Source organism: Doryrhamphus excisus, chromosome 13 (genome assembly GCF_030265055.1).
Source record: "Doryrhamphus excisus isolate RoL2022-K1 chromosome 13, RoL_Dexc_1.0, whole genome shotgun sequence".
In the NCBI taxonomy this organism is placed as follows: Eukaryota; Metazoa; Chordata; class Actinopteri; order Syngnathiformes; family Syngnathidae; genus Doryrhamphus; species Doryrhamphus excisus.
This window is the reverse complement of record NC_080478.1, coordinates 2,485,221-2,512,508: the sequence shown is the minus strand read 5'-3', so window position 1 is coordinate 2,512,508 and position 27,288 is coordinate 2,485,221. Positions and strand designations below refer to the sequence as shown.

At 46.6% G+C, this 27,288-nt stretch overlaps 1 protein-coding gene across 4 annotated transcripts in view; it reads right to left on the bottom strand.

Moving 5' to 3' along the window:
- LOC131140676 (protein jagged-2-like) overlaps window positions 1-27,288 on the bottom strand; it is a 52,678-nt gene that overhangs the window by 15,858 nt on the left and 9,532 nt on the right. For 3 of the 4 annotated variants that reach the window (XM_058091321.1, XM_058091323.1, XM_058091322.1), the window contains 5 exons: window positions 23,943-24,179; window positions 14,327-14,638; window positions 5,595-5,652; window positions 1,887-2,141; window positions 1,741-1,801 (listed from right to left, as the gene is read on the bottom strand). In XM_058091321.1, the coding sequence (XP_057947304.1) occupies window positions 1,741-1,801; window positions 1,887-2,141; window positions 5,595-5,652; window positions 14,327-14,638; window positions 23,943-24,179 (923 nt within the window). Of the gene's footprint in view, window positions 1-1,740; window positions 1,802-1,886; window positions 2,142-5,594; window positions 5,653-14,326; window positions 14,639-15,276; window positions 15,351-15,461; window positions 15,511-23,942; window positions 24,180-27,288 lie in introns of those variants that run through there. The other variant, XM_058091324.1, reaches the window with a different exon arrangement.

The following is a 27,288-nucleotide window of genomic DNA, read 5'->3' as shown; positions in this document are numbered from 1 at the left end:
CTCTCTCTCTCTAACTCTCTCTCTCTCTCTCTGTCTCTCTCTCTCTGTGCTTCCATCCTGCCCACTTTTCCAATTGGAAACCTGACATTTTCTCCTGCTGTTAACCCCTAGGAAGGACGCAGGGACAGCTAACCCTAACCCTAACCCTAACCCTAACCCTAACCCTAACGATCATAAATGAACGTACATCTCACTGGTATGTACAATAATGCTTCAAATGTCGATACTGGACTTAATAATAAGATTATTCATACAATTATTAATACTATCATTAATACTGCAATTCTACACTTTGTTACTGTATAGGCTATTGTTTTGATGACAATATTTACACTTATTTTTATATTTATATTCTTATTGACATGACGCCTCCACCCCTTCCCGCCGGATAAGGGAGGTGTTATTGAAAGTAAAACATGTAAAACCAGAGACAACTTGGTTTGGGGGGGTAGCATATGGGGGTCTACGCAGGTGGGTTTGGTTTGTGTCGGCTGTAAATCAATAATAAAACAAAAACATGGTCAATCGAGGACGACCTGCACGTAGAATCCGAATTTCTATGACGTGTTCTCCTCTTAGTCCTCCTAGCATGATGATGCTAATAGCAGGACTTTAGACTTTAGACTTTAGACTTTAGACACTTTCTATGACGTGTTCTCCTCTTAGTCCTCCTAGCATGATGATGCTAATAGCAGGACTTTAGACTTTAGACTTTAGACTTTAGACACTTTCTATGACGTGTTCTCCTCTTAGTCCTCCTAGCATGATGATGCTAATAGCAGGACTTTAGACTTTAGACTTTAGACACTTTCTATGACGTGTTCTCCTCTTAGTCCTCCTAGCATGATGATGCTAATAGCAGGACTTTAGACTTTAGACTTTAGACACTTTCTATGACGTGTTCTCCTCTTAGTCCTCCTAGCATGATGATGCTAATAGCAGGACTTTAGACTTTAGACTTTAGACTTTAGACACTTTCTATGACGTGTTCTCCTCTTAGTCCTCCTAGCATGATGATGCTAATAGCAGGACTTTAGACTTTAGACTTTAGACTTTAGACACTTTCTATGACGTGTTCTCCTCTTAGTCCTCCTAGCATGATGATGCTAATAGCAGGACTTTAGACTTTAGACTTTAGACACTTTCTATGACGTGTTCTCCTCTTAGTCCTCCTAGCATGATGATGCTAATAGCAGGACTTTAGACGCTACACTTAAATACATTTTTGGTGGCATCCTGTTTCATTCCGAAATGAACCAAAAAGCTTCCTCTTTAGTCAAAGTATTCGCTTTACTGCAACTGTTAAAGCACTCGGCTTCACGGATGTGCTTCCTGTCCTGGAACGTCACACAATGTGTTTACGTGGCTCCTCGCCGCATTCTTGTCGTCCGCCTCTCAGTGGGTGGAATCCACACTTCCTAGCGGCCGACTGCCAGTCATAACAACGGCGAGGCGGATAGGAAGACGTAATGTGGGCTTCAGACGCTGGGTTCGGGGGGTGTGGGGGGGGGGGTGCATGTGGGTGAGGGCAAGCCTTTAGAACAGGAAGTAGAAACAATGGCTTCTAGATGACAGTGAAGCTGAGAGCCAGATGGAGGCGGGTCGGGGGGGGGTGGGGGGTACTGGAGGTATGCTGCTTGGTATGCTATCAACATGCTACCCCCCCCCCCCCCCCATGCAAACAAGCTCATATTTTGAAGAGGCTGACATGTGAACAAAGACAAAACAACGTGAACTCACGTGCACTGGCCAGGGATGTCGCACGTGGCGTGCACGAGGCTGCATCCTGGCTTGCAGATGGCTTGGACCAGAAGAGAGAAGAGCGACCATGATCGTTGTTGTCGTTTGTTTACACAAGTCCACAAGACCACCACGTCTCCCCTCACCAGTCCTGCAGTCGGGGCCGGTCCAGCCTTCCATGCATCCTGGGTTCCCCAGCTGGTCGCACACGTAGTGACCGAAGTAGTCGTCACGGGGGCGGCACACCTTGTTGCACTTGCTGCCGTAGTAGTGCTCGTCGCAGCGCACACGGACGCTGTACTCCATGCTGGCGCCGGAGCTTTGAAACTCCAGCATCTGACGTTCCTCGCCGGGGTTGATCATTCCTTTGTGGACACTTCGCTCGATCAGCAGCTCGTCATCTGAGGACGGAGATTAGTCCACAAACAGAAGACTGACTTCAATGTATCCTTTTTCCAAGCAACACGGCTTCTACATGCCAACCATCATGGCTTCTACATGCCAACCATCATGGCTTCTACATGCCAACCATCATGGCTTCTACATGCCAACCATCATGGCTTCTACATGCCAACCATCATGGCTTCTACATGCCAACCATCATGGCTTCTACATGCCAACCATCATGGCTTCTACATGCCAACCATCATGGCTTCTACATGCCAACCATCATGGCTTCTACATGCCAACCATCATGGCTTCTACATGCCAACCATCATGGCTTCTACATGCCAACCATCATGGCTTCTACATGCCAACCATCATGGCTTCTACATGCCAACCATCATGGCTTCTACATGCCAACCATCATGGCTTCTACATGTGAACCATCATGGCTTCTACATGCCAACCATCATGGCTTCTACATGCCAACCATCAAGTGGTTCTTCTATCAAGCCCTCAGCAATACTGTCATGTACTGCATGTACTGCATGTACTGCATGTACTGTCATGTACTGCATGTACTGTCATGTATTGTACTGTCCACCCTGGACTGGTGGCCAGCCAATCCCAGGGCACATATAGACAAACAACCATTCACACTCACATTCATACCTATGGACAATTTGGAGTGGCTAATTAACCTAGCATGTTTTTGGAATGTGGGAGGAAACCGGAGTACCCGGAGAAAAGCCACGCATGCACGGGGAGAACATGCAAACTCCACACAGAGATGGCCGAGGGTGGGATTGAACTCGGGTCTCCTAGCTGTGAGGTCTGCACGCTAACCACTCAGCCGTCGTGCATCCCAATGTTAATGCTAATACCTAAAAAACAGAGAAGGGTGTTCATCATCCTGCCGCTCCAATAACAATGTGCAGGATGAAAAAACGTGGAGGCGGAAAAGGGAAAACTGGGAAAATGCAGCACCGGCACGGCAAGGAGGGCCTGCGGAGGTGTGATAACTCAAAGGCGTCAGGACTTTTCCTGCTCAGTGAAAGGCCATACTACCTTCAGGATATCCAGCCCGAGGTACGCCGGAGCCCGGGAGGAAATAATAAGAGCCTGGGATAGACGAGGAAGGGCGACATAGGAAAAGACCCTTGACGTTCTCAAGGAACACAAACATGGAAGGAACTGTGAGTTAGCACCTCGGAGAGGCTGTTAGCATGTTCACCAACAGCAATTAGATGTAAAAATACTAGCCAATCATCAGATGGCTCAACAGACCAGCCCCTGTTACTAGGTAGAGGAGTGGGGAGGTTGGGGGGGGGGGGTGGATAAGAGCAGATTATATAAACTTCTTCCCAAGCTTCATGGTGTCAAGAACAACATGCTGATCATTTCACACGCCTCCTTCTGGCAATAAAAACCTTTTTCATGCCGCAGGCTGCCTGGAGATGGACCCCCCCCCCCCCATGTCTTCAGGGGGGGGGCAGCATTGATGGGAGAGGCGTGGTCACACTACCTGATAAAATACTCAGCCACAAAGGTTCTCATGGGAACGGGAAACACTTTCTATAAATCACTTTCTAGATAAATACTACTGTAATACTACTGTGATACTGTAATACTACTACAAACAAACCATCAGTGCAATGACCTGCTTTGTCTTTTTCATGTTTCATGTATTCTGGATATGATTTATGATGGTGAGGCTTTTTATGTCCATTTTTTTTCCCACAGCTTCCCGTTTTCTGTGTTTTTGGGTTGACCAGGATGTGACGGAACGGCGATAAGCAGATGGACGCTGCTTCCCAAATATTCCAATAGCCACGTATACATGGACCCAAATATTCCAAATATTCCAATAGCCACGTATACATGGACCCAAATATTCCAATAGCCACGTATACATGGACCCAAATATTCCAATAGCCACGTATACATGGACCCAAATATTCCAATATCCACGTATACATGGACCCAAATATTCCAAATATTCCAATAGCCACGTATACATGGACCCAAATATTCCAATAGCCACGTATACATGGACCCAAATATTCCAATAGCCACGTATACATGGACCCAAATATTCCAATAGCCACGTATACATGGACCCAAATATTCCAATAGCCACGTATACATGGACCCAAATATTCCAATAGCCACGTATACATGGACCCAAATATTCCAATAGCCACGTATACATGGACCCAAATATTCCAATAGCCACGTATACATGGATCCAAATATTCCAATAGCCACGTATACATGGACCCAAATATTCCAATTGCATTCGGTTTATTTGCTGAAACGGAAAGAATGTAACCTTTGTATACGCCTCATTCCCAAAGAAAAGTGCCAATCGGAATGACCATATAATGGGATTCACGGGGGTGGAATATTCCTTTCCCCAATCCGATTGAGGTATCTTGTACCCGCTCAAACGGAAAGTTGTCAGGGTGCGTTCTTCTTCTTCTGTTGTTTATTGGCGGTTGGCAAGCAGCTTTGGTGTGCATTAGCGCCATCTGTGGAACACAATCTAAACCCTTCTATACGCCATTCACAAGTCCACTTTTATTCCAAAAGAAAATATATATCTATACTGGATGAAGGAAAAACTGGCAATACGGAGTTATTCCAACAAGTGAAAGAAAAAGTCGGGGAAGTGGGTATCACGTGATGTTGATGTTTACATTTTATGGGCATGCCCCATTGACTATTCTGGTTGATTATAGCGGCGCATGGAGACAAGAGATTGGAATATTCCTTTCCATGGATACCATTGTTTTCGGAAAGGTCATTCGGAAAAAGGAAAACGTGGCTAGTGTGTTCTTCAAAGCCTTCGTTAGCACAGGAGTAACAGACTTTCCACACCTTCCGAGTAAACGTGATGTAAACCAGTACTACTTTGATTGACAGGTCGAGCAGCCACGCTACGCTACGTTTTTCGGTTGTTTCTTGAACTTTTTTCCCTTTATGATGGAATATGGTCGGAAATCTGCTGTAACTGGAACTTTTTCCCAAAGGAACAATGTGAGATGACGCTTATTTGATTGGTGGTCAACATGCTGCACCACGCCTGCCATGGACCATGACGCCACGTGCAACCCGACCATTAGCAGGCCTGGATGGAGAACAATAGCACAGCCACGTTCATCACACCATCACACATTGGATTGAGCCAAGTGTGGATGAGGACGGTCCCGTCCCAGCATGTCCTTTAGTGGGACAGCTGCCCGGATGCTAATTAAGGGACGACGCAGGATCACAGAGATCTGCAGCATCCAATGATTGGCTTCATGAATGCTACGCACACGCTCAGACTGCCTGGATATTGTTTACATGGATATGACATGTTGCTCATGTAGGGTGGGGCCCCTTTAAGATGTGTGTGTGTGTGTGTGTGTGTGTGTGTGTGTGTGTGTGTGTGTGTGTAGTAAAGAGGGAGCAGGCCTTCATCTCACCTTTGCTGTGTGTGCTGTTATCCTGGTCCCACGCCTCCACCATCACCGTGAACGCTCGCTGGAAGGGAGGACAGAGCAGCGACCACAGTTTAGCAGCGTGCACACGAATACACACAATAATACACACACTAATACACACACTAATACACACAGTAATACACACACTAATACACACACTAATACACACACTAATACACACACTAATACACACACTAATACACATACTCATACACACACTAATACACACACTAATACACACACTAATACACACACTAATACACACACTAATACACACACTCATACACACACTAATACACACACTCATACACACACTAATACACACACTAATACACACACTAATACACACACTCATACACACACTAATACACACACTAATACACACACTAATACACACAGTAATACACACAGTAATACACACAGTAATACACACAGTAATACACACACTAATACACACACTAATACACACACTAATACACACAGTAATACACACACTAATACACACACTAATACACACTAATACACACACTAATACACACACTAATACACACACTCATACACACACTAATACACACACTAATACACACACTCATACACGCACTAATACACACAGTAATACACACAGTAATACACACAGTAATACACACAGTAATACACACACTAATACACACAGTAATACACACAGTAATACACACAGTAATACACACAGTAATACACACAGTAATACACACAGAGAAGAAGATGTGTTCCCACACGGTGGTGGTCACCAAGCTAGCCAAGATGCTAGCTGAGCCAAACATTGACCAGTAGAATTACGTAACTCCGGCTGTAAAACACTAAATGCTAATTAGTACTAAGTGCAATGTAATTAGTAATTGGTGCAATTAAGGCCTATTGAAGAGAGGATGTAGCGTTAGCTAGCGGATGTCGCCATGGAGGTTTTCCCTGCCGCTGACCATTCCATCACATCAGAGGGAGCGGAACGCTCGGACCGTTCTGTCATCAGCACGTCCAACGCGTGCACACTTTGTCCGACATCGTCAAAGCGCCATGGTGGCAGGACGCCATGGCGGCAGGACGCCATGGACGCCATGGCGGCAGGACGCCATGATGGCAGGACGCCATGACGCCACGACGTGTTGTTTCAGGTGCCTGTTTTCTTTGTTCCCGCCGCCATCAGCAAACAAGCTGACTGCCATCTTGCCGCCTGTCAGCACGGCCGGCCTTGCACCGACATCTGCAAAGTTCCCATGACCCGAGTGTGACTCGGCATGGCGTGGGGCTGCGGGGAATATTACAGGGGAGGGAAGCAAATATTACAGGGGGGGGGGGGGCAGATTAGAGACGGAGGGAATACGCAGCCAGATGAAACACAAAGGAGTGCTGGAGTGCTTTATGGCCTTGGAAAGGTGACATTATACCCACTCTTCTTGGGGGGGGGGGGGGGGGGGGGCGTTCACACAGACACAAAGGCAGCGTGGCATGCCCTTACACGTCCATGCGCCACAGCGTTATTCCCATCAGACGCTGCTGCACGCATTCCCACACAGGTGGACTGCTGGGACTCCTATCCAAACTTCCACCCTCCCAAGCGGCCCGGAATTTACCCAAGCCATCCATAATGATCACCTTTGGAACAGGAAGTGGTTGGAGGGAAACCTTATCAGGTTGTCATGTTGTGTTGACCGTAGCTTCACCACTTCCCCACCGTATTTTCCCACACGGTCATGTTTATTACCTCCACCAAGGCCGCTATCTAACGGCTACTTCTTAGCTAACACAACAAAAGGATCATCATAGATAGTCATCATCATAGATAGTCATCATCATAGATAGTCATCATCATAGATAGTCATCATCATAGATAGTCATCATCATCATAGTCATCATCATAGATAGTCATCATCATAGATAGTCATCATCATAGATAGTCATCATCATAGTCATCATCATAGATAGTCATCATCATAGATAGTCATCATCATAGATAGTCATCATCATAGATAGTCATCATCATAGATAGTCATCATCATAGATAGTCATCATCATAGATAGTCATTATCATAGATAGTCATCATCATAGATAGTCATCATCATAGATAGTCATCATCATAGATAGTCATCATCATAGATAGTCATTATCATAGATAGTCATCATCATAGATAGTCATCATCATAGATAGTCATTATCATAGATAGTCATCATCATAGATAGTCATCATCATAGATAGTCATCATCATAGATAGTCATTATCATAGATAGTCATCATCATAGATAGTCATCATCATAGTCATCATCATAGATAGTCATCATCATAGATAGTCATCATCATAGTCATCATCATAGATAGTCATCATCATAGATAGTCATCATCATAGATAGTCATTATCATAGATAGTCATCATCATAGTCATTATCATAGATAGTCATCATCATAGATAGTCATCATCATAGATAGTCATCATCATCATAGTCATCATCATAGATAGTCATCATCATAGATAGTCATTATCATAGTCATCATCATAGATAGTCATTATCATAGATAGTCATCATCATAGATAGTCATCATCATAGATAGTCATCATCATAGATAGTCATCATCATCATAGATAGTCATCATCATAGATAGTCATCATCATAGATAGTCATCATCATAGATAGTCATCATCATCATAGTCATCATCATAGATAGTCATCATCATAGATAGTCATCATCATAGATAGTCATCATCATAGATAGTCATTATCATAGATAGTCATCATCATAGATAGTCATCATCATAGATAGTCATCATCATAGATAGTCATTATCATCATAGTCATCATCATAGATAGTCATTATCATAGATAGTCATCATCATAGATAGTCATCATCATAGATAGTCATCATCATAGATAGTCATTATCATAGATAGTCATCATCATAGATAGTCATCATCATAGATAGTCATCATCATAGTCATTATCATAGATAGTCATCATCATAGATAGTCATCATCATAGATAGTCATCATCATAGATAGTCATCATCATCATAGATAGTCATCATCATCATAGATAGTCATCATCATAGATAGTCATCATCATAGATAGTCATCATCATAGATAGTCATCATCATAGATAGTCATTATCATAGATAGTCATCATCATAGATAGTCATCATCATAGATAGTCATCATCATAGTCATCAGGTCCCTTGTTGACCACGTTGACCTTGGGTCTTTTGAAAGGCACCAACAAATAAAATGGGCTATTATTATTATTATTATTATTATTATTATTATTATTATTATTACTATTACTATTATTATTTACTTTGAGATTCAGCATTCATGGCAACCTGAAAGATTTTTGGTCAAAAATAATTTATTTAGGGCTGCACGGTGGAAAAGTGGTTAACATGCAGGGCTCACAGCTAGAAGACCCAAGTTCAATTCCACCCTCGGCCATCTCTGTGTGGAGTTTGCATGTTCTCCCCGTGCATGCGTGGGTTTTCTCCGGGTACTCCGGTTTCCTCCCACATTCCAAAAACATGCTAGGTTAATTGTGTGTGACATACATATGAAGAAGTGTGTCACTGTGCAATTTGTGTCCTTGAAGGACAAAAAGGACGCGAGTGTCACATCCTCACTTTGTACCAATGAGACAACCTTCCCGTGTGCATGTGTGTGATGGGGGTGTCATGTTGGGGGGGGGGGGACACTTGACACCTGCCAGCCAATTAGCAGGAGTCAGAGGGATTAGAGTTTTCATTAGTTGAGTAGAAAGCAGCCTTCACCTGTCAATAAATAAATGAGTGCCTTAGCCACAGGCCACGCCCCCTGGCGGCTACTATAACGGGTGTGACGCATGTCCGCCTCATCCCGATGTCTCCATGTTATGGAAGGGTCGGTTTTCAAGTGTTTGATGGTTTCAGCACTTCACTCGTCTCCAATGCAGGGCATCAAACTTGTTCACACCGTGGCGTGAATCCCCCAAAACATTCATTCATTCATTTTCTAGCGCTTATCCTCACCAGGGTCGCTCGGGTGCTGGAGCCTATCCCAGCTGTCTTCTTGGGGCGAGAGGCGGGGTCCACCCTGGACTGGTGGCCAGCCAATCCCAGGGCACATATAGACAAACAACCATTCACACTCACATTCATACCTATGGACAATTTGGAGTGGCTAATTAACCTAGCATGTTTTTGGAATGTGGGAGGAAACCGGAGTACCCGGAGAAAACCCACGCATGCACGGGGAGAACATGCAAACTCCACACAGAGATGGCCCAGGGTGGATCCCCCAAAAGCACCACTACAAAAAACTCCAATTGCATGCAGTCGGAATTTTCTGTGAAAACTTGCTTTAACAGATTAATCGTCCAACCGATTAATTGGTCAGCTCTAATTATTCATATTCTAGACATCAGTCATCCCACACAACTCGTTGGAATGATGCAGAGAAGATGCGGAGAAACTCTTCCATCCTATTTTTAGGCTCAGATGTTCTTTACTAAAGGTGAGGAAACACCGCCATCATCATCATCATCACCATCATCATCATCACTGCCTCACCTGAGAGGATGTGATCAGACGGCAGCCAATCCCATTAGGACGGGAAATGAATGGGAATGTTAGCTTCATTCCCACTCTAGCAGGGAGCCAATTACCAGCTCAGCTTCAACAGCTGTCCCACCTGTCAGTCAAGCTCCATGAATAAAACATGGCGCCCTCAGGCAGGGAGGAGGCGGGACGTTGCATTCGGCCCGTTATTAGAAGAAAAAGTGCGGCGCTAACATCGCCATTGTGGCAGCGTCGCCTCCATGGAGGATCCCTGAGGATCCCCCGAGGACGCCAGAGCTAATCAAAGCTAATCAGGGCGGGAAACGACCCAATTGGCTTTTCTCACAGTGGAAGGTATCAGCGTGGACTTCTGTCAATCAGCTAACAGGAAGCCGTCTGCCACTGGACGCATGTCGTGTGTGGCACGCATTAGCTAACGAGCAAACGAGGCCACGGGCAGCTGCCCCCAGAACCTGTGACCTCTGACCCGACCCCCAGGAGAGCCTGGCTTGGGACCGTCTGTGTGACGTCCACGTGGTTTACCCAAGAAGGACGCCGGCGTCGTGCGGGTCAACGAGGACATGTGACCACAGCTTGTACGGTAGAAACCAAAATATGGCCCCTCCCAAATGTTGGCCGACTGGGAGCCAAACAAGCAACGTGTAGGTGTGATCCACCCTGGAAGACAGCCAAACAGCAATGGAATGTGGAATCCAAAACATTCCCAATGTTCTGCTGGGAGATCATCAAGCAGCACAATGGAAGCTTCTTCTTTCTGCTCCCACAATGCACCTCTCTTTATGGACCTCAGACGTGACAGACAGCATCAACAATCAATCAGGAGGACGGGGGGGGGGGGGGGGGGGGGGGGCATTTACACGCCTGAGACCAGAACCGGGTCACCTGACGTGGAGCAGCGGCAGCGTGGGAAAGGACAAGCAAACAAGGGATGGTTCCCAGACACATGAAGTATTTATGGTCATCATAAGACCAGAAGCACTGATGGAACCCAGGCAGCTGGTTTCCTACCCTCATGGCGAGGAAACACAGGTAGCTGGTTTCCTACCCTCATGGCGAGGAAACACAGGTAGCTGGTTTCCTACCCTCATGGCGAGGAAACACAGGTAGCTGGTCTCCTACCCTCATGGCGAGGAAACCCAGGTAGCTGGTTTCCTACCCTCATGGCGAGGAAACACAGGTAGCTGGTTTCCTACCCTCATGGCGAGGAAACACAGGAGGACAGGAACTGGCATGGCTACAAAATATCACACTTTTAGAATTTGAAATATGCTCCAAAATGTCTTATTTTCATTCATTCATTCATTTGATGGAGCCTATCCCAGTTGCCTTCGGGCGAGAGGCGGGATCCACCCTGGACTGGTGGCCAGCCAATCCCAGGGCACATATAGACAAACAACCATTCACACTCACATTCATACCTATTGGGGGGGGGGGGGGGTGTAACGAGGAATAGAATGTGGGAAAGAACCCATGCAAATATGCAAATATGCAAACATGCAAACATGCAAACTCCACACATAGATGGCTGAGGGAATTGAACTCGGGTCTCCGAGCTGCGAGGCCTGTGCGCTAACCACTCCTCCACCGTGCAGCCATGTTATGTTCAAATATCTTGAAAAGAGTCCAAGTCCAAACAGTCATTTTTAATCTAATGTGTAAAGCTGCAGCAATTAATCGATTAATCAATGGCTAATTGAATCAAATTAACCTCAAACTATTTTGGTGATAGATGAATAGTTTTATGTATGAAATGATTGACTTCAATATGTAAATATTCCCTCTGAAATATGAAAACAACGATGACAACAGTGTGGTCGGTGCCTCTCTATATACCAGGGGTGGGCAAACTACGGCCCGGGGGCCACATGTGGCCCACCAAGCCTTTGAATCCGGCCCGCCAGTTGCTTTCTAAGTATTTCAACTTTTAACGTAGAAACTGGCAACATGACTTGCAAGTCGGATGTCTTATTGAAATGAAATGACATTTTAATGGTCTGATGTTTAACGTGATCCTGAAAAGAACATAAAGCTGATAGTAGAACACTTTTACACATACAATTAGATCAATAATTCAAGGAAAATGATAAGCATAAAATAGTGTGTGTGTGTGTGTGTGTGTGTGTGTGTGTGTGTGTGTGTGTGTGTGTGTGTGTGTGTGTGTGTGAAATAAATAATATGTTCTGCCCCCCCATTGCTAACTCAATGCGGCCCACAAGTCCAAATATTGGCCCAGCCCTGATCTATAGCATCCGTACCTAACCAGCGAGCGGCCCAACAAGAAGAGTAACTTTGTGTTGTCTGCCAGTTGAAAGTAAACATGAAGCTAACTGAAGCTAACTGAAGCTAACTGAAGCTAATGGTGCAGGAGCAACTATTGCACGGTGGAATGGAAACAATAGCGGCTTGTTGGGAATGGCGTCTGTGCCAAGCCTCCCCGCCCTCATTCCTCTGCCCTCCCCCGCCATCTTCAAGACGTGTCGTTGATCGTGAGCGATGGCGCTCTGACAGCATGACGCTCTGCTCGCCACTGGAACCACAGCCTAAAACCGCTGGAGGGGGCGGGGCCAGAGGAACTGGCGTCACGTCGGACCAAAGGCCCCCCTCTGTCCTGCAGAGAGGGGTGAGGGGAGGACAACGGTGCTATATATACCTCCCTGGGAGAGGGGGGGAGGAAATGCGAGGGGGGGGGGGGGCAAGACGTGAATGTTTTTGCTGGAGTCAAAAGTGTAAAGTGGTGCACCCTAAAAATATACTTCCCTCTTGACGAGCAGTGTTTCTTATTTTGAAAGAGGCACCGCTTCCTCTGACACCCCCCCCCCCCCACCGCCCCCGCCCCCATCACCTCTTTCCTCCTCCGCTCATCAGCTCTTTCATGAAAAAGATGTCACCAAAGACCCAAACAGCCGGAAGGGTTAGCATGAAGGGTGAAGGGGAAGCCACAACAATGTGCCCCCCCCCCAGCCCCCCAGCCGCCCCCACCCATCCCTGCATCTAATTCATGTCAAGAAGAAGCAGTGGCCCAGATAGCAACACTGGAGTCCACCAGAACATCACCTGAGGCTACGGGACACCAGCACGCTAAAAACATGATGCTACGTCTCAAATGTAGTACTCCTCTCAGTACACTTCAGTAAGTACACTGTGCACACTTAACACTTGCTGCAGTGTGTAGTGTAGTGTAGTGTAGCATAGCGTAGCATAGCATAGCATAGCATAGCATAGCATAGCATAGCATAGCATAGCATAGCATAGCATAGCATAGCATAGCATAGCGTAGCTCATACCCCCCCATGCTTTTGGATTGATTGTCAGTAGAGACGGGAAGCTTACGGATGATTCCCTGCAGCGGCAGCACGTCTGAATCCTATCCCAAACGTACGTACGGAAAAGCATAGCACTTCCCAATGGCATTGCTCTTCATATGAAAAGGCTATGTGAGGATTGCTATGATGTGCTGTGATGTCCTGGCGTGTCACATGGACCATCGGAGGGACGTAACGATGACGTTTAGCGCCGTGCTCCTCGTGTCTGGCAGGGTTGGTTGCTGAGTGATGAAACGACTTTCATTTCCCGCCATTCATCATTTTAATAATCGGTATTGTTTACCCAATCCTGCTTCGTGCACATAAATATGAATCATTTCCGAGCGTTGGTATCTAAACTGTGACTGGGGGCCGACTTGCACGGTCTTCACTTCGTTTGCGTCACCGGCGATACGCCGCCTGTGTCGCTGGCACGCGGCTCAGAGGAAACCCGACACGGCCAGCGTAGGACTTCCAGTCTGCTGACAGCTGACCACGGGCCGTGATGGGTGGGGGGGCGAGGGGTGGGGGCGCACACGAATGGGGATTAGACTTTTTCTACCAGAAGTTCAAAGGTCAGCTCACGGACGGAAAATCACATGAACGACAACACTAGAAGATCGGAGCACTTAGGAAAGAGCCGATCACATGACCCATGCGGTCCGCAGCCACTAGGGGGCACATTGGTACGGTATGCAGGGCTTGTTATAATAGGCTGTGATGTATTCACACATGTGATTTTGTCATTGGCGACATGTCTCGAAGTGCATTTGAGGGAATCGAACCTGCAGCTGTACATGCACGTTGCACAAAAGCGCTGACAGCAGTTCTCAGCACTCTTACCGGCCACGCGAAGCGGAAAGGGATGACGATCCTCCCGGCGTCCTGGTTCCGGCTCTGTCCGCCCCGGAACTGAAAAGTATTCCCACCGAGCACCTTGGTAGTTTCCGAGCCGTACGTGCACGTTCCGCTGCTGCTGACCTCCGTCTGGTATTCCTTCAAGCACACGCGCACGTACGTGTCGCACTCGTCCACACTGCAGCCGCCCTCGTCCGCATCCCGGCCCCCGTCGCAGCATTCGCCACTCAGCAGCTGACCTTTGGGGTTGTCCACCGACAGCAACTGGAGCTCAAAGTAGCCCGTGGACCATGACACCTGGGGGGGACAGAACCATGGCCGGGTCACAGAAGGTACTCTTCTTTTTACACTTTTATGACATCTGACAATGTGAGGAAAATAGCACGACATCGCTTCTTTTTACACTTTTATGACATCTGACAATGTGAGGAAAATAGCACGACATCGCTTCTTTTTGCACTTGTATGATGCTAATAATATTTAAATATGACTTCAAAAAGGCTAACATTTGATATTATTAACACGGCTTTATTTCCTTTTCCACTTGTATGATGTTAATAATATTTAAATATGACTTCAAAAAGGCCAACATTTGATATTATTAACACGGCTTTATTTCTTTTTCCACTTGTATGATGTTACTAATATTTAAATATGACTTCAAAAAGGCCAACATTTGCTACATCAACACGTCTGTGATAAATGGGAGCCTCTGCCTGAATGAAAAGCACATTAAATGTACTAAAAGTCAAACGGCCCCACAGGTTTGCGTCCCAGCAGGTGAAGCTGCGCGCAATCGACGCACTTAGGCGCCGAGTCCCGCGGCGCGCACTTTGGCGCACGCCGGCTACAAGTTGGAATATAAACCGTAAAACGTCCAGTGACGTGATGTGACAACCGGAGTTAAAGATCGAGTTCCGACGTCGAGTCCTCACCTCCACGCACAGAGCCAGCAGCACGCACGCTAGTGTTACGCGCCGCGCGCTTCCACAAGTCTTCCACATGTCTCCTGCAGCCCGCCGAGGGTGACCATGGGGGGGGGGGGGGAGGACAAAGTGATGAAGAAAAAGAAGAAGAGGGAAGGATCCAGCGGATCAGCGAATGGTCCGCGGACCCGCACCTTGACGCACACGCTCCACGCTCCACGGTCCACGCTGCTCCACGCTGCCTTCCACGCACTCAACTGCGACCAACAAGCAAGCACAGGAGCGTTTCTGCTGCTAGGGGGAGGGGCCGGTCGATGCCTGTATGACGGACAGGCGCGGTGACCAATGACAGTGCGGCCCCGAGTGAGAGCACCAATCAAGGTGAAGGGGCGGGGCCAGGACGGAAGACTAATGGATTTGCTGCTCAGGTCGGCATCCAAAGGATTTATTTCTATTTATTCCACTCATGGAGACGCCGCCCAGAACCAAGAAGCACCAAATAGAAATGTTTTTGTTCCAGGTTTACTTTTGGTAGCAAGATGAACGTCACGTGAACATGACGGACCAAGAAGGGCGCCCTCTAGCGAACTGGGCACCCACTGACACACCGGATGTCACTGGAACATGAACACATGAAGACAACAAACACACAATAACTTTCTTGGTTCCATCAGGTGACAGGAAACTGCATTACAAAATAAAAGCCCACACGTCTGGCTCCAGTGTGTGCACGGAGGACTGTCCAGACACAAGATGGCCGACGGGGCAGCCGGACGGAGACGGACAGGTGGCCGGTGACGCTCTGCAGCAGATGTTTCCTCCCAGGGAAGCAGGTGTGGACGTGTGGACGTGTGGACGTGCACACGCACACACGCGCTCCATACGCCTTTACCACGTCTCTTATCAGTGAACACGTTAGACACGGCTGGAGAGTCGCTTTGATGGTCCTTACCTTCACGGCATGATGCTAGCATGCTACATGTTAGCCAGACTACACCAACATTTGAAGGAGCCTTTGAATGGCTACATCCTACGTCCTACATCCTACGTCCTACATCCTACATCCTACATCCTACGTCCTACGTCCTACATCCTACGTCCTACGTCCTACGTCCTACGTCCTACGTCCTACATCCTACATCCTACATCCTAAATCCTACATCCTACACCCTACATCCTACATCCTACATCCTACATCCTACATCCTACATCCTACACGTGCAGCCGCGTCACGACTAAGCAGGCCTCCGGCTCCTCATAGGATATTTACATCCGAGCACCTGGACATCCCTGTGGAGATACAAAGGAGGATAGGCTGCATGTCCAGTGAATAGTGAAAAAGATGGTATGTCTGTGAAAAAATATAAACATCGTATATCGATATTCAAGCCAAATATATTTTGGTCCATATCTCCCAGCCCTCGGCGCCATTATGGTACGCATCCGTAGTGAACGCACGCTAAGCATTTCACTTTCAGGCTCAGCTCGCACCCGCAGACGTCTGGTGGAAATGTTTACAAGAAGAAGAGTAAAGTGTGGTGGCAAGAATGAAAACAAAAGTCCATCGGTGCTTATCTTATTTTTAAAAAAAAAGAGTAAACTCTGGGAGAGTCTTGTTGCCGCTTGTCTGTTTGGTCTTTGCACAACATTCTCAGTCATTGGTGTGCTACCTCAGTACAGCTACTACATTCAGTACAGCTACTACCTTCAGTACAGCTACTACCTTCAGTACAGCTACTACATTCAGTACAGCTACTACATTCAGTACAGCTACTACATTCAGTACAGCTACTACCTTCAGTACAGCTACTACATTCAGTACAGCTACTACATTCAGTACAGCTACTACATTCAGGTACAGCTACTACATTCAGTACAGCTACTACCTTCAGTACAGCTACTACATTCAGGTACAGCTACTACCTTCAGTACAGCTACTACATTCAGGTACAGCTACTACATTCAGGTACAGCTACTACATTCAGTACAGCTACTACCTTCAGTACAGCTACTACATTCAGGTACAGCTACTACCTTCAGTACAGCTACTACATTCAGGTACAGCTACTACATTCAGTACAGCTACTACATTCAGGTACAGCTACTACATTCAGTACAGCTACTACCTTCAGGTACAGCTACTACATTCAGGTACAGCTACTACCTTCAGGTACAGCTACTACATTCAGGTACAGCTACTACCTTCAGTACAGCTACTACATTCAGTACAGCTACTACCTTCAGTACAGCTACTACCTTCAGTACAGCTACTACCTTCAGGTACAGCTACTACATTCAGTACAGCTACTACCTTCAGTACAGCTACTACCTTCAGGTACAGCTACTACATTCAGGTACAGCTACTACATTCAGGTACAGCTACTACCTTCAGGTACAGCTACTACATTCAGGTACAGCTACTACATTCAGTACAGCTACTACATTCAGGTACAGCTACTACATTCAGTACAGCTACTACCTTCAGGTACAGCTACTACATTCAGGTACAGCTACTACCTTCAGGTACAGCTACTACATTCAGGTACAGCTACTACCTTCAGTACAGCTACTACATTCAGTACAGCTACTACCTTCAGTACAGCTACTACCTTCAGTACAGCTACTACCTTCAGGTACAGCTACTACATTCAGTACAGCTACTACCTTCAGTACAGCTACTACCTTCAGGTACAGCTACTACATTCAGGTACAGCTACTACATTCAGGTACAGCTACTACCTTCAGGTACAGCTACTACATTCAGGTACAGCTACTACCTTCAGGTACAGCTACTACATTCAGGTACAGCTACTACATTCAGGTACAGCTACTACCTTCAGGTACAGCTACTACATTCAGGTACAGCTACTACATTCAGGTACAGCTACTACCTTCAGGTACAGCTACTACATTCAGGTACAGCTACTACATTCAGGTACAGCTACTACATTCAGGTACAGCTACTACCTTCAGGTACACAGCTAGACATCCCAACAATGGCGTATTCTCCCATGCAGCAACAGGATCATGTGACCCCCCCCCCCCCATGGGAGTGTCATCCAAAACTTAGTCATTTGATTCCCAGCAGGGATTTGAACTTGTGACACTTACTTTCCAGAGCATGTTGGGAGCGTCGTGACTAAACACGGCTGCTGATCACTGGGGGGGGGGGGGGGGGGGGGGGGTATTGCATATTGCACATCTGGTCCAGACAGGTGTTCATCATCGTCATCATCAGTCATACTCCACCGTGATGCATTCAGGTGGTGGGGAATATGAAATGATCACAAGTTCTAGACAACACCTAAATGCAGCACAGCTAGTCCTTACTGAAAGTCCTACGGTTCATGAAGGCAACATTTATAGTAAATGTTACAGTAAAACAATCACGAGCCAAAACACACTCTACTTCTTTCATAACTGAAGCAGGCCAGACGGGGGGGTGGGGTCAATAGGCAGAAACTGTGCTTGACCTGTGGAGCTGACCCCCCTCGGCCCCCGCCCCCCCCACCTTGGAGCATTAATGGCTGACACCTTCAAGAGGAAGACGCGGTTTGATCAGCTGACAGCTCGCTGACAGCTTCAAGTCCTGAGCGGTTTACGGACATAGCAGGCAGCCAGTCAGGCCTGCATTGCACTTAGGCCTCCCAGACCCCCACAGACCCCCACAGACCCCACAGACCCCCAGTTGGACCTGGACTCTCTAATGGAGGGCAGGTCATCACTGGAGCCTTCAAAAGAAAGGCCTACAATGAACTCTGACCCCACTAAAGCACATTGCTGGCCATCGTTGTGTGTTTGCACACACACACGCACACACACACACACACACACACACACACAGGTAAGCAGGTGTTTGGCGGCGGCGTACGGCAGCAGGTGCAGCCCACTAATCCCGAGGCTTGATAACGGCGGCGCCATGACGGTTTGGTGTCTTGGAGAGGAAGTAAAGCTTCGTATGCGTCTGGATGATGGCCGCCTGCGTCCAAGACTCCTGTGAACGCAGCACGCCGCTTTAAGGCATAAACGTATTCACCATGTCGCCATGATGATGATGATGATGATGATGATGTGTGGAAGCTGAGAGCACTCACACTGCTGTTTTTTATTTCCATACTCGTTCAACAACATTAAGAGTATTTCTTAAAGCGGGGCGTTCAACGACATTGAGAGTATTTCTTAAAGCGGGGCGTTCAACGACATTGAGAGTATTTCTTAAAGCGGGGCGTTCAACAACATTGAGAGTATTTCTTAAAGCGGGGCGTTCAACGACATTGAGAGTATTTCTTAAAGCGGGGCGTTCAACGACATTAAGAGTATTTCTTAAAGCGGGGCGTTCAACGACATTAAGAGTATTTCTTAAAGCGGGGCGTTCAACAACATTAAGAGTATTTCTTAAAGCGGGGCGTTCAACGACATTGAGAGTATTTCTTAAAGCGGGGCGTTCAACGACATTGAGAGTATTTCTTAAAGCGGGGCGTTCAACGACATTAAGAGTATTTCTTAAAGCGGGGCGTTCAACGACATTGAGAGTATTTCTTAAAGCGGGGCGTTCAACGACATTAAGAGTATTTCTTAAAGAGGGGCGTTCAACAACATTGAGAGTATTTGTTAAAGCGGGGCGTTCAACAACATTAAGAGTATTTCTTAAAGCGGGGCGTTCAACGACATTAAGAGTATTTCTTAAAGCGGGGCGTTCAACAACATTAAGAGTATTTCTTAAAGCGGGGCGTTCAACGACATTGAGAGTATTTCTTAAAGCGGGGCGTTCAACGACATTAAGAGTATTTCTTAAAGAGGGGCATTCAACAACATTGAGAGTATTTCTTACAGTGGGGGTGTTCAACATTTTTCCACCAAGGGGGGGGGGGGGGGGGGGGCATACAGAAAAACCAAAGGATGCTGGGACCACTTTGATATGACAGACTAACAACAAACTACGCAGACCCTCCCCATCATAATGCATTTACGATCCAAATGTGAAAGGTGGGGGAGAATGTCTAATTGTTCTGTGGCGGTCTGCCACCATTGAACTGACGTAAGGAGAAGACTAAAGCACCTGACCAAAGCACGGACATCTTGGTGTTCCGTTGTAGCTGACAAAGCTAATAGCCACCTTCCAGAAAGGCGTTGAGGCTGGGTTCCCACAGCCAGCAGCCCCTAAACGTGTCATTAAGCCAGACGGGGGGGGGCAGAAGGAAGGACCAAAACATCCCCCAGACGCCCTCAATTAGACCCTGAGGCAGACCGCTGATGAAGATGCAGGTGATGGCGGAAAATGAATACCTGCAGCATCAGCTCGGCGACGCCCCCCCCCGCGCGCTCACTACAACGTCTTAAGAGGCCCGACATGGCCGACCTGCAGCGCTACGTGATGTGGAGGAAGCGGTTCCACTTCCGTCCTGTAGGTGGCGTCTCGACTGGTCAATATACCAAAAGACACACCAAATACATACCATACCAAAAGACAGACTACACTCATCTTTGGTCAGAAATGATGGTAATGATGATGATGCAACTCCACAAAAGGAGAGAGCATGTTTGGTGCAGTTTAAAGCTGAAAAAACGTCTTTCTCATTGAAATATGGCATCTCGCCGTGTTGAGTGACGAGGGTTTAAAACCCAAATGTCACCGTCACGCATGCATGGGGAGAACATGCAAACTCCACACAGACATGGCCGAGGGTGGGATTGAACCCAGGTCTGTGAGGTCTGCCACTGGACCACCGTGCAGCCCACCATAATCCAGCAAAGGTAAAAATGTATGAGAAATGAAACGCTTATATATAATGAGAGGTATATAAAATATGTATATTATATATAGGTATATAAAATGAGAGGTATATAAAATATGTATATTATATATAGGTATATAAAATGAGAGGTATATAAAATATGTATATTATATATAGGTATATAAAATATGTATATTATATATAGGTATATAAAATGAGAGGCAGGATTTGTTTCGGAATCAGCACTTTGGGGCGGGGCGGGGCGGCTCTGAGCAGTCTTGGACATTTTGGAAGTTGGAGTTTTCCAAATGCTGTTTTTTCAAGGACAAAACTACTTTGCTTGCGGATGAACGTCCAAAAGTCTTTTTCAAATATCCACCAATAATCCACCAATGCTCAGCCTGCCGAAGAGATTCCTGGTTCAGTGGAATTCCAAAGTCCCATCATCCCAAAATAAGAAAAGATGCTAATTAGTACAACGTATGCGTCCGTGTTAAGGTTTGCCCCCCCCCCCCAGCAACAACATCCTCAGTGGGCGGTGAGCCGGGATGCGGGAGCGGCCTGACTCTCACCAGCATGGCCGCAGCGGCAAGCGGGAGCAACAAGTGTGTGCTTGACTGCATTCTTGCGGGGGCGGGGGCGGGCGGCGGGCGGCGTGTTTGCTTTTAGCTCTCACGAATTCTTTTGGTTAGGTCGGCGCTGGCGGCCCGCCGAGGCTCAGCGCACAGGAAGGCCACATAAATCCGCCGCAGCGCCGACAGCGTTATCACGGACATCGTCTCCCTTCACGACGTTCTCGCCTTTATCCGTCTCGAGTGGGAGGGGCCTAGAATCTTGGCGCCATGTTGTTTGAGCGGGTGGATGCCATCACAGTTCACGCTATTGTATTCATTCCCAAATATCCACGCGGGCTCAGCTCCCATCCAAATGATGATTCATTGCGACGCCCGTTGACAAGTTGAATGCGCACGTTGGGGCGGGAACGTGCGCATTGTGTAGGTCGCCCTCACGGCTTCACGCCGCATGATTGAGGCGTCCCTTCCAGGCCCGGGTGCCATTGTTCTGCCAACAATCCCCAATCTCAGCCAGGAAGCCGCACACAGGACGCAAATACAATGAGCAGCGAGGCCGCGGCCCGGCCCGGCCCGGCCCGGTGACCACGACCGATCACTGGGAAAATGTTCCCGGCGCGCACACACACACACACACATGGTACACACACACACACACACACACGGTACACACACACACACACACACACACACACACACACAGTACTTACATGCTCCTCTTGAGTCATGACTCAGCTGCTTTGAGTCCAATTGGAGAAACATTCCACAGTGTGGCGTTCCCAATGGACCATCGCTGGCAGAGCAAACAAGCACTCCTGTGACCTTTGAACCCAGCTCACAAAATCCTCTTGCATCACTCTTTCATCACTCAGACTTTGAAGAAGAGCCACAAAAAAGTGTGAGCGGTAAAATGAGAAGGACCCTGCGGATTCCCACTTCTCCCGATTTCTCCCGATTTCTCCCTATTTCTCCCTATTTCTCCCTATTTCTCCCTATTTCTCCCTATATCTCCCTATTTCTCCCTATTTCTCCCGATGTCTCCCTATTCTCCCGATTTCTCCCTATATCTCCCTATTTCAGCCTATTTCTCCCGATTTCTCCCTATTTCTCCCTATTCTCCCTATTTCTCCCTATTTCTCCCTATTTCTCCCGATTTCTCCCTATTTCTCCCTATTTCTCCCTATTTCTCCCTATTTCTCCCTATTTCTCCCTATTTCTCCCTATTTCTCCCTATTCTCCCTATTTCTCCCTATTTCTCCCTATTTCTCGTCTACGAACAAACGTCCAGAATGTGCAAGTCATTGATGCGTCGGGAAAATGATGGATGTTTGACACACTGCATCTTTTTAGGGACCAGACGGGGAAGAGTGACGGTTTGAAGAGTGTGAATGATTGCTTTGCCAAGATGGCGGATGACGGACTGTCGGTGGCTCTTTTAGCGGCCTTTTAATCCTTTAGCATCCAACCAAGCGTCACCGGGTTAAAGGTCAGACAGGCTCAGAGCTGACCCGCCTTCGGACCAGCGCCCACCCGCCTCCAATCCCCTCTTCTGGTCCGTGTTTACCGTCAACACTCGGGAAGATCTGCTTTGTAGATTTCTTCCCGTCTGGAAGTCAAAGCATGGCTGAGCTAATGGCTTTGGAACTTTGGAACTCCATGCAGGTTTCACGGCGTCAACGTGAGGCGCTAAGTGTTTGCACTGGAGACGCACCAACGTCAGCCATATTTATGGACAACTACGTCAAGTCTTCAAGTCTTTGAATGGGATTTCAACCTTTTTCAGGTCAAACTGACTTGAAACGCTGATCAGCTCAGCGAGAACCAAAAGACGAAGGATGAGGATTGGTTATGCTAGTTTATATTAGCAGTGATCAACCTGATTGACAGGTGTCTGGATGGCCGCCAACAATGTTAAATATCGCCTGGACAGATTCCCATTTCCAATATGTCCTTTGGGAAACTGGATACCGTACCTTTAAACGCTGGTGCTTTTCCAGTGAGGGAATATTTGTGTTACAGGTGACAAAATGTGGCATATATCGAATAATAATAATAATAATAATAATACATAAAAATATGCCAATCATAAATAGTCATAAACAGCCAGCGGGCCGCATGTTGGACACCCCTGACCTAGAAGGTTAGTTCTTGTCTGACATGCAGATGATTACATGCAAAGTTAGAAGAGCGAAGACGGCAATCTGATAGGAATATACGGCGGAATTCCCCAGAACGCCACCTCTTTCCCTCCCTCCCTCCACGCCGCCCACCACTTTCCTTCGCTGTTCCTAAATCCGTACGGAGCGTTAACACGCAGCACAATGGACGAGGCCAGCTATTCTACCATCATAATGCGAGGAAACGTTACCTCGGTGCATGACCACAGAGGCCCTGGCGGGGGGAACAATGGGGGAGGAAGACCAAGCAGGTGCCCACTTCCTGTCAAAATACACACACACCCACACACACACACACACACACGGAGGAGCGAGGGGCGCTGGTGCGCCATTAACACATCAAGTCCTACCCACAGCAGACTGTGATGATCCTGCTGTGTAGCAACTCTTGGTAGACAGAACCTCCGGTCCAGGGGCGTCACTCGGTTCTGAGGACAGAAAAAAACAATCCAAAAAACAAATCAATCAATCAATCAATCAATCAATACATTTAATTTAAATAAAATAAATACATTTTATTTTACATTGAAATGTCATAAATAAATAAATAAATGTACACAAGTACACACAATCTATACTGCAAAACCGCTGCTCAAGCTCTGGAACCATTCTGTCCAGTGGACAGTCATCAATCATATCATAATCATTATTATATTATTCATTAGCATATTATTATTACTATCATCATTATTCCTCTACTCATTATTACTAATAGTAGTAGTAGTAGTAGTAGTAGTAAGCTAGTGTTAGCCTGTTTATTGGTTTGCTTTTGCCCTATTTTATCAAATTTGTCAGAGATATTTTTGTAAAAAAAATATAAATATTTTTTAAATCAATAAAAAATGTCAAATTATTTATGGGGTCTTAAGAAGATTTTAGGAGGACTAAAAGAGGCCTAATGAGGCCACTGCTTGGGCCCATCAAATGTACAATGACAAAATATGAACAAGGCCCTCGGACAGTGGAGGGACGCTCAGGACGGGCAATGGCGGTCATTAGACAGGAGACATCATCATCATCATCATCATCGTCATCCTCCTGGTCCGCTAAGCACCAGGTCCGTTATGCTCCTAGAACCAAATGAGAGAGGCCAGGCGATGAGGGGAACGTGCCCAAACAGGCCTGGCGAGCCCCGTGATTGGACCGCAGTCAACGTGTTGTGTTGAAAAGCTGAGTCATGGTTTGTTGGCATTGATGGATTTTTAGTGGCGAGGACAGAAATCCCAGGAAGACCACTGGGACCGTGAGTCAGGGTCATCCTCAGGGAGAACAGGAACGTTTTCCTAGCGTACTGCGTACTGCGTACTGCGTACTGCGTACTACAGTTGGGACGTGTTTGGAGATAGAGCGAGATAGAACGGCTGTGGAATACCCTTAGCAGTCCGGGAATGTCTTTGGAGACGTTCCGGGAGCTGAGACCATCAGTGTGGACTTCAAGCTTTGTGTCCTCACAGCCGTGTAATAATGGGAACCTGAGCGGAGCATCGGGTTGGTGGGTGTGGGGGGTGGGTGTGGGTGGGGGTGGGTGGGGGTGTGGTCCATCTTTTGTGAAGAAGCTCTTCAAAGCGCTGGCCCACCTATTTGTCCACCGGGACTCTTTGTAACGCTATCCTCCACTGTCATTTTCACCCTTTTATTTTTAGGCAAGGCTATTATTGCTGCCATGGGCCGCACCCCCATCCCCCCCCCCCCCCTTCCAAACTAACACCCCCTCCCTGAGCCTCGGGCTTTGTTCTCCTGCACTCGGTCAGGTTGGAAATGTTTTTTTTCAGTTCTTTTAGCAGAGTGGATGACCACCGTGGTCCCAGACTGTGGGAATGTTGGAGGAGGGTGTCCAGGTCTTGGTCTGCTGCCAATATCCCGGAATATACCAGGACCCAACCACGCCACTCACCTTCAAGGGTCCCAAACACAAGGAGACCACACCATGGCATCAACTGCCTTCCACGCACAAAGGTGGAGATCACGTTCTCCTCATAGTTTGGTGGCTTATTCAAAATGAAGCTACGCTGCCTCGTTACACCTCGTTACACCTCGTTACACCTCGTTACACCTCGTTACACCTCGTTACACCTCGTTACACCTTGTTACACCTCGTTACACCTCGTTACACCTCGTTAACAGTAGAGGGCTGAGGCTGTCAGCCAATCAGCAGCTTAGTTGCTTAGATGCTGAAATTAGCACCGATTGTTAGTTGCTATGGTAACAACACAAGATATTGGTATTATTAGCAATGTTTTTTATGTATATTATTACTATCAAGTATCAGTCATATGATGATTATGAATATAATACTATGAATATCATATTCATTATTATTACCGTCTCCATTTTTAAAAGTGAAGAACGTCTGGATCTGCGTGTTACGTCATATCTGAGCATGCTCTGAAAGAACGCACCCGGGATCAATTTAAACAGGAAAAGATCAAATTCAATCTTGCTAATATTTTATCATTAAACTGGGGACATGTTTTATATAGATATATATTTTATTTTGAATAAAAGTGTACTTGTGAATGGCGTATAGAAGGGTTTAGATTGTGTTCCACAGATGGCGCTAATGCACACCAAAGCTGCTTGCCAACCGCCAATAAACAACAGAAGAAGAAGAACGCACCCTGACAACTTTCCGTTTGAGCGGGTACAAGATACCTCAATCGGATTGGGGAAAGGAATATTCCACCCCCGTGAATCCCATTATATGGTCATTTGGAATGGCACTTTTCTTTGGGAATGAGGCGTATACAAAGGTTACATTCTTTCTGTTTCAGCAAATAAACCGAATGGAATTGGAATATTTGGGACCATGTATACGTGGCTATTGGAATATTTGGGTCCATGTATACGTGGCTATTGGAATATTTGGGTCCATGTATACGTGGCTATTGGAATATTTGGGTCCATGTATACGTGGCTATTGGAATATTTGGGTCCATGTATACGTGGCTATTGGAATATTTGGAATATTTGGGTCCATGTATACGTGGCTATTGGAATATTTGGAATATTTGGGTCCATGTATACGTGGCTATTGGAATATTTGGGTCCATGTATACGTGGCTATTGGAATATTTGGGTCCATGTATACGTGGCTATTGGAATATTTGGGTCCATGTATACGTGGCTATTGGAATATTTGGGTCCATGTATACGTGGCTATTGGAATATTTGGGTCCATGTATACGTGGCTATTGGAATATTTGGGTCCATGTATACGTGGCTATTGGAATATTTGGGTCCATGTATACGTGGCTATTGGAATATTTGGGTCCATGTATACGTGGATATTGGAATATTTGGGTCCATGTATACGTGGCTATTGGAATATTTGGGTCCATGTATACGTGGATATTGGAATATTTGGGTCCATGTATACGTGGCTATTGGAATATTTGGAATATTTGGGTCCATGTATACGTGGCTATTGGAATATTTGGAATATTTGGAATATTTGGGTCCATGAATACGAGCCAAATGAGAAGTATTGCCAAACACGTTTTGTCCACTTCCTTGCAGGGATGAGTCCTGTGAGGCGTC